The sequence below is a fragment of the Centroberyx affinis genome, unplaced genomic scaffold, assembly GCF_046629955.1.
Source record: "Centroberyx affinis isolate AG114_WGS23_722 - 3 ecotype Tasmania unplaced genomic scaffold, CSIRO-AGI_Caff_v1 ptg001721l_1, whole genome shotgun sequence".
Classification (NCBI taxonomy): Eukaryota; Metazoa; Chordata; class Actinopteri; order Beryciformes; family Berycidae; genus Centroberyx; species Centroberyx affinis.
The window spans coordinates 45,692-55,000 of NW_027280129.1; the positions used below are offsets into that span (position 1 = coordinate 45,692).

The following is a 9,309-nucleotide window of genomic DNA, read 5'->3' on the forward strand; positions in this document are numbered from 1 at the left end:
CAGTTGAATCTGTTCACCAACGTGTTAAATGTCAGTTTTCAGTCTATTTTCCTGCCTCATTCAAATGAATGGGAAGTAAAAATCCTAATGCTACAAACTCGTCCAGCTGCATCTGATCTTGCTGATTAGTTTATATTCTGGTTTCCATGGTGGTCAAGTGGCAAATAACCCCCATGTTAAAACTAAGTGGAATATTGCTTTAAGTAATATTTATAATACCCTTGAGCGGTAGGGCAGGCACATAAAAAAAAACACTAAAAATTAAAACTGAAACGATCCAAAACAATCATATGGCCGATGTATTCCACACAAGCAAAAAGTCATTGAATCCAAAATGTTTTGCTTTTGCACAGACAGAATGACACTCCATTGAACGAGAGACTGTGCGCTTGTGACCCACTTTTAATAACGTTTAGTGGGAACTGCTGCGGGCAAATAATAATTAAGCTTGGACAAAATAAGAGCACCATCATCAGATGTGATGCAGATAGTTAGGTTTTGGATGTGTGGAGAAATACTACAAGTAAATGAAGTAAAAAGTAAGTAAAGGCCACACAACAATACAATATGATTTTGATTCTTACAGCAATGATGTTTGGTGCCATCTCAAAATTTGCTGTAATAGAATTCAAGTCAGTAACATATGACCGATATATGATATATTGTGATCCAACATAAGGGTGTTCGAAGATTTCTATCACACACACAATTAATTAAGCATCACTTTTTCAATCTTAACAAAAATGACAAAAAAAAATTCTATAACAGTGGTTCTCAACGTGGGGTCCGGGGACCACCAGGGGTCCTTGAGGAGGTTCCAGGGGGTCCCCCAGCAAAATGATGAATTGTTAAACTTCACCATTATTTCATTTACAAGAAGTGAACACAATTACAGAATGTAGTAGAACGACTGTTTTGATCATAGTTGCACTGTTATCTCTCTACCTACAATACAGACATGATAAAAATCATATCTGACAATAAAAATATTCTGAGATTTGGGTCCGAGAGACAAAATCTCATCAGATGGGGGTCCGTGGCTCTAATGTGTAAAAAGGTTGAGAATCGCTGTAGATTCTATAATATAATGCTACATTCCCCTGAAGAGCAACAACAAGCTGTGGACACTCATGAACACTTCAGCACACTTAGCACCATGATACCATCAATGCAATGCCTTCTTCTGAACAGCCAGGTGTTGCTGTTATAATTCATTTGGATTTCAGCCGGCGTATTGCCATGCCGCCGTTCATCCGTACAGAAAAGTCTGTGTTTACATTCCTGATGAAGTATGTAAGCGAGCCCGGACCGATGATGACGTCAGCCTGCACTGAAACAAGTGAAAATATTTTTGCGAGGTGTTATTTTTTTTTTCTCTCTCTCCGTCATCAACGACCCGAATCAGTGACGCATTGTATCGATTGAACCGGGCCCCTTTCCTTTTGAAAGTGTAGCCTACCGCTCGCGATGATAATATCATTTGGCGCTTGTGTATTATAAAGTACGAGAGAGAGAGAGAGAGAGAGAGAGAGAGAGAGAGAGAGAGAGAGAGAGAGAGAGAGAGAGAGAGAGAGAGAGAGAGAGAGAGAGGATACAATGCGTGTTACATCACATCCTGTGTATTGATAAATGATCAATACCATTACAACTAGTAAAAGTTTGACCCCCTTCACCCCTTAATTCATGCAAAATCCCCTTAAAATGAGTTAAGGGTGTTATTAATGGAGGAGACCCCATCAAAACCTCCTTAAACACCCCCTTAACGTTTGACTGCTTACTTTCTAATTTAATGTACAATTCAGGGAGAACTTTCCCTTACAAACCCATGATACTAACCGTACTTTTTTTAAAGCCGTGTTATTTTTAAATGGATAATTCATGTTTATGTAATGAGATATTAAGGACATTTCAGGGATCAAATTAAGGGGTTTTTCTGGTTTCTGGTGTTTAAAAGGGACTCTGGGGGAGAAGGCTAGGCGACGCTGTCTCCAAGACCTATCTCCCCCTGGAATGTTAACATGGCACGGCACATGATGGCCTTCCCTTGTTTTGCAGATAGCTGTGCTGCTGCCATGTGGGTTCAGTACTTTATTTTTTGGTAACTTTTTTTTTTTTTTATTGTCGTCATTAACTTCGCAAGCATACATCTTAGTGCATCACATCTTGATGACAATGTTTATTTCTGTGTGTAAAAAGGTGGAGACTAGTGTGTGAGGGGGAAAAAAAGACGTACTGAGTACAAAGGATTAGAGATAGAAGATAGACGTAGGGCTGAGCGATTTTGAAAAAATATCTAATTGCGATTATTTTGACTGATATTGCAATTGCGATATGATTTGCGATATTAGAGGGAATGATAATTGTTACATCATTATTCTCATTTTCATTGAAAAACGTATTCAAATGATTATGGTGGGATTTTTGCGGAGATCTGTACCAAACAAAGATGTTTTCTTAAGTCTGTAGAATATGATGTGTAGGCCAGGACATCTCTGCAGCACCACAATATTTCATTTAAAATGGTATTTTGACACATTTCTCCTTTAACAAATATTGCGCCTCCTGCAATTTGAAAATTGCAGTAGGCCATATTGAGATTTCGATAAAATTTTGATTAATTGTTCAGCCCTAGATACAAGTACATAATCATCTATAAATACCTCTGCGTATCTATACATGCATACATACTGTACAAACCCGTATATGTGCAAATACATTTACCCATAACTACATTTAACCATACCATTTCTTGCTTGTACATGTACTATGCAAGCATAAAAATTTCTAGAAACTTCTTCATTTATCGCCATAAACTCGGCCATGTTGCGGTTAAGATAGAGTCAGAGGTACCTTAAGTTTTTTTCCTTACTTTGGTTGCTAAGGTCTTTTGCGCAACAGTTTAACTAACTTTAAGGGACTCCTTAAGTATAAGACCAAGATAAGGAGAAAACCTTAAATACTTAAGTGAACATTTTAAGGAAACTTTAAGGAGAAGACTTAAGGGTGTTTTGTGCAACCGATTTTATTTTAAGGAAACCTTAACTCAGACTTTAAGGAAAATCTTAACTTAAGGTGTTTTGTGCAACCGGCCCCAGATTCTTCTGCTTGAGGAATTGTTGCCATGTTTGAAGTTTATCCAACCACTCAGCCATTAGGCCATTAGGCCTCAATATACATACTGTCATTCCAAATGTTACTTGTAAAACTTTATCTTTCTCCATTCAATACCTCTTCCACCCCAAGATTTTCCACTGCCCACACATTTCAGCTCGCAATTTACCGTCTTTCTCTGACACTTTGTAAACCTGACAGACTGGTGACCGTCTACATTCATCAAAGAGCTTTGGGGCTTTCAAGGTCGAGAAGCGTGTGCGTCTGTACTGTAGCTTCTCGGGAATGTTTTGAGAGTCTAACACGTGCGGTACACACACTGTTCATTCTTGAAGCCAGTTGCTGTAGCTGTGTTGGTGCGCTATAATCCTCTGACTAGTGACACCATGAAGATGTGCCTGGAGGAAGTAGCTGAACATCAATTCACTTGGGAGGCAGTTTGGCAGCATACAGCCGAGGACCTCTCACATGTCTAAAGCCACAGTCAGTACACACCCAGAATGCCGTGGGGTATAAAACTGGACCTCAATTAATATGCAACCGGTACAATTTTGAAACGTTGCAGAGGAAATCAGACTAACATTATAAGCTCAGCTCCTATGGTCTATGAATTTAAAAACCACTGACTGAATAATGTATGAAAATCGACTTATTTCTTAATCAGCAGCAGAGCACCCTTCAAATGACAACGTAAGTGGCCATTATTTTATTAATCTTTTATGAAAATATTTTTCCTGATAGCTTCCTGTCTTTTCAGCGCTACTTTCTTTTGGATCCAATTAGTCATCGCATCGTTATTCAACAACCTTTCAAAAGGTTATTTATCTACCCAGACATGATGAATCAGATTGGATTACAAAGATTCTGTTCTGGTCTTGTCATGCAAGTTATCAAATGGGCTTTAGTGCCAATTTATCTGCATAAACCTGTGCCATCCCATACCACCAATTAGTAAAGCCTCACTAATATGGCTATTGGGGATTGTGTAGGAACAGAATAGTTGGAACAGAATTACATACTCTTAATAACTACCTGAAAACTGCCTGAAAAAAAAATATGTTGGATGATTAGGTTCTGGGGTAAAAAAAATTGTAGTAAGAAAAGATATTAATGATTCCTCCTCATTCTCCATCAGCTGAGCATGCCAAGAAAAAGTGGACCTATGAAGTGACCATTTCATTTGACAAAGATGTTTTCTTAAGTCTGTAGAATATGATGTGTAGGCCAGGACATCTCTGCAGCACCACAATATTTCATTTAAAATGGTATTTTGACACACATTTCACCTTTAACAAATATTGCGCCACCTGCGATTTGAAAATTGCAGTAGGCCATATTGCGATTTCGATAAAATTTCTATTAATTGTTCAGCCCTTGTGCAAAAGCACTTAGAGGTAAAGTTAGCAAGGGTGGCTACCATTGACGAGTACAGCATCTCTTGAATGTCTTCTATTCATAGGCTACATGTTAAAACAGAATCCATTCTTTGAAATACCCCTCTGTTCCAGTGGAAGTAACCAGTGTAAATTCATCAGGGCTATGTTGTGTTAGCAATGCCAATGTAAACAACATTGACTTTGAAGTTTAACAAAATGTAACCTTGACAATTAAGGGCAACTTTAGTTAGACTTTAAGGCATACTGAGTAGGATTTTGCTGCTTGTGACTTGTCAACACAACTTTCAAAGTTGACCCCTCCTCCCTGCGGTTGCCAGAGCGGTAAAAACCAGTAAAAAAGTACAGCGAGGTGAAACGCCAAGCAGACAAGGAGCTGGCTTGTTTTCTGTTGGACAGGTAGGTGCCGGTTAGCTTATCAGCTTTTCTACTACAATGAAGCTACGCTAACAACGGTAGCTAGCTGCCAGCTCACACACTAGCATCAGGGTATCCAATTCCGGACAGCATAAGACCAAAAAAATCACAATCAAATACTAATATATTTCATCCTGTACTGTTTTCACTGAAGTTTCTCATAAATGAACAATCCTCCATCTGTCTTTTTTAAAGTTTAATATCGCTTTTACCTTAACTTGTAATTCATTTTCTTCCAGTCCCTGCAAATGGATGATAGCGCACCTATTTTTGAGATTCAAAATTCGTATCCAATTCCGGACACTTACTTTGGTCCGTGTCGGTGTATTCATATACTCAATATTAACCCTTTATTAACCCTTCCTGTACCTTCACAATGTTACAGATACTTGTAAGAAGTGCAGGCTATGTACTCAAAGCTCTTATTTTTCCATTTATCAGCCAATACCGATTCTCTACATGAAGTAACTGTCGCCCAAAGTGGGATTTAAGGCTTCCCGCTAATTGTTCGTGACTAAGTTCGTAACTTAGTGTTTTATATGCTTAAATGTGTATAGATATTTATGAAATTTGATACCTTGCTTCTGAAATATGTATGAATTTACGTCACTTCGCTTTCGGTTGGGAACTCCGTATAAAAATGCCGGTAAACACCGGAAATTACCCGCGTGACCGAGTTGGCCGGAACTGGATACAACTCCGTTAGCTCTGACCAGAACTCCAGTCACTCTGTGTTAGACTTTGGACCGCTACTGCAGCCAGCTTGGCATTTAGATATAAAAGGGTTCAGCAGTGGTTTTGGTTGCAGGCAGACTCACCTGCTGCTAAAAGGTTGCCGCCCAGAAATGTCCCGAACATTCAGAAATAAGAAAATAGAAGGCAGAAGGCAGCAGGCTCTCTGCAGACACACACACTGTCACACACTACCAATGGGCCAGAAGTAATGATGGAGTAGGATCATTTTTGGATGATTCAATGCCATTTCAAAGGGGGAAAACCCTGCTCAGTGTCCCTTTAACTTTTTGCCTTGTCTTTGAAAATGCACAAACACCGGCGTAGGTACACATTTCAGGTCGGCGTGACTTGGCTCCAACAAAACACTACAGCTGATTTCACTGATTAGCCCACCTTCACCCAGAGAGGAGGAACCAGGCAGTGAAATCAGCTGCTGCAGTGTTCAACTGAAATGCAAACCCGCATGCTGCTGAACCTCCATCGGCCGTGGCTGACATTGACTGGTGGTCTTTACTGTAAAAAAGTCATGCTTTCATCACCCATGGGAAAAGTCTTGTTGTCTGTAATGTATGCATATCAGTATGCATGCATAAACTCAGTCCGAAACCGTTTGACTATGGATTTGATAACTTCTCACAGACCATGTAGTGGGTGTGTCTTGACACAATCCATGGGGACATTACAAAATACTCATTTGAAACTTGCAACCAAACTCATGACAGACAAAAGAGACTGTGCCACACCTTTGGTCATCATTAATAAAGTCAATTGGTACAGTTACAGCTACAAAATAACCAATATTCAACCTGCTACATCTGCTTATTTTTCATCCAGGAGGGGCCCGCCACTCATCTAACCATTACGGCACATCAAATGCAGATAAAGGGATAGTGAGCACCACAAAAAAACAACAGCTCTACACCTACAAAACGACATTGAGCCGTATTACCGCGGTACTATTTCCTATTCCACACATTGCTGCCATTGCGTCAATGAAACTAATCCTGCCAATGCTGCACAAAAGACTCATTTGCAAAGCAGCCGCGTGCACGGCTTGTTGTGACCCGAGACGAGCTTTCAAGCAAATCCTCATTCCATTTCTATCTGCATATATGTGCACAGACAGGAACCCTGTCCGTATCACAGACCGGGATCTGCAAAACGACAGACAACGCGCGTATTAACTGTGAATCACTAGATGTTGTAATCAGGGATGGAGTGGCAGGTAAACCCACCGAAACTCAGCTAACCCGCCTTTTCATGTGCTGAGGTCATAGTTTGTCCGCCTTTCTACAGGTGTAGTTTACTCAGACGTTATTTCAAATGTTATGATACCAAGACTGGCAATGCGTGCCTGCACCAGTGTTGTGCAGGACTCGCTTGGGGTTTCAGAGCCATGTGTTGCTGCCTTACCTTGTCTAGCTCGTCGTGCAGCTCCGACAGGGTGGGTCTGATGAGTTTCTCCCCCAGGGGCGCCGCTGTCTGCCGGTAAAAGTCGATGTTGGGCACGGCGTCGATGGTGTTGTGGCCAAAAGTCCTCAGGTAATAGGTGTGGGTGTGGGTGTCGTAGTGGTAATGCTGCTGGGCCCCTGTGGACGAATGCAGGCTGGTCTCACTCATGACCGTGTCCCCGTTCTGAAGCCCCTCAGTCGGCGCTGCCTCCGGGGGGGACCCGCTCCCCGCTCCGCTCGGATCCGCGAAGTTCACCACCCGAAACCGGCCTTTGGCTTCCTCTCCGCCGGCCCCGGGATCCGGACCGTCCGGAGGTGCGGCGGGAGTGGCCTTGTCGCTGGATGGGAGAGTGCTGGAGGCGTCGGAGCTCGGCGACTTGTCCTCGGTGGAGGCGCCCGCCGCCTCGGCGACGAGGTCCACCTGGAAGCGGCTCTGGCTGGGCGTCGGACCGGGCGGCCTCAGCCCCGCGTCCGGAACTAGAGCCTCATTTTCCGGCGCGGTGTTCTCCGCCTGGGCGGGAGGCGTGGAGGATGGCGCTGACATGGCACAAAAAACACCGATGAATGAGGCAAAGTATGTAAGGTAAAGCTCAATCTAAATGTAAAAAAAACAACAACACAGCTTCTAGAAAAGCCCGCAAAAGTAGAAGAACTGGGGAAGCCCGATAGTCGCTCCGTGAGAAACGCAATACTCGCTTCCTATTTACAAGGAAGGCAACACGCTGCTCTGCCTTGTCAGAAAAAGAGCAGAGCCTGACATGCGGAGAGTTACAATAGGAAAGGATGGCTCGTTAGCTGTACATGAGGGGTACGAGCGTTCAACTTTCAGCCCCCCTCTCCTACTCCTCCAGAGATACAAGATCCGAAAATCCTCCGATGACTTTTTTTTTTTCTTTCTCCGGACCAAATCCCGTAAAAAAAAAAAAACCTCTCCGGTCTATCTGTTTTTTCAGAGCAGGATGCTGTTGTCGACCTTGCCGCAGCTCCTCCTAGACTCCCGATGCCTCTCTCGCTGCTATTATACACGCTGCAGTCGGCATCGCTTTAAGGGTGGTGATGGGCTCCGGTTAGGGGGGGGAGGGAAAACTCGCGAGATGTCATCGATCGCGTCTTTTTTTTTTTTTTTTTTTTTTTTAAAGAGGAGGGGAATGTCGCGAGATATCATCACAAAACCCATAACAGTAGGCGTGACTTTAGGCTGTAGGAAAGGAGGGGTGGGTGGAGGTGGAGGGGGGTGAGTTCTGCACCAACAGGCCTACCAAACAGGCTCTCACTGTATCTGGGCCTATCTTTCTATCTGCAGTGCTATGTCTGCCTGCCTGGATGCTGCGTAATTATCCCTCTTCAGCAACTACATGGGCTTTAATTGGGTATGGCAAGGTGGAGGACGTTTACCATACTTTAGGGTTTAGTGAAAGGAACAACTCCATGACATTTTCCATTAAGATAAGTTACTGCTTTTGGGCAAATAAACCCTTACAAAACAAGTCACATGTGAATTCAAAGCACATGTGGATTTTTGTGGATTTTCCAAGTGAAAATGACATTTTCACCAGTGAATTATCTCTTTGCATGTGAAATGAAGAGGGGAAAAAAATCTTTTCACATCTTTTCACAATTTTCACTAAAATCAATACATGATGTTTGAGATTGCTCGTTCAATGACTGCAAAAATGTAAGAAGCTGGTCTTGCCCAGTGAATAGCTGTGGCCCACGACTGTTGCGTCAGTTTATGTTGTGTCAACATATTCATTCATAGATTAGAAATACTATTATGATTCAGATGCCATATTATTCCCAGTTATTGCCACCACGCACCACATATTGCCTTCTTTAACCAGATCAAAACAGAAAGATGGCTTAGTGTCATATTTCCTAATCAGAATGAAAAATTGTTGTTGTTATACACACTAATATCTGACAGTATGACTAATGTTAAAGTAATGGCGGCTGGTGAAATGAAGAGTTAAACCAGTGTCTGTTTTCTGAGGTGGGAAACTATCTCTACGAACCACTAATCCCTTAAAATAACCTTACATTTACATTCGTTCACCCCTTAATTCATGCAAAATCCCCTTAAAATGAATTAAGGGAGTTATCAATGGAGGAGACCCCATAAAAAAAAACACCTTAAACATCCCTTCATTTTTGACTCCTTTCTAATTGAATGTAAACTTGAGGGAGACAGGAACTTTCCATTA

The 9,309-nt window shown here is 42.0% G+C and overlaps 1 protein-coding gene across 1 annotated transcript in view; it reads right to left on the minus strand.

Moving 5' to 3' along the window:
- The window catches only part of LOC139651864 (solute carrier family 12 member 2-like), a gene marked incomplete at its 3' end in the record, with an annotated part of 53,405 nt that extends 45,331 nt beyond the window's left edge, over nucleotides 1–8,074 (minus strand). The window contains exon 1 of the mRNA XM_071528743.1: nucleotides 7,071–8,074. Coding sequence (XP_071384844.1) covers nucleotides 7,071–7,652 — 582 coding nt within the window. The remainder of the gene's footprint in view (nucleotides 1–7,070) is intronic.
- Between the last annotated feature and the right edge of the window lie 1,235 nt (nucleotides 8,075–9,309).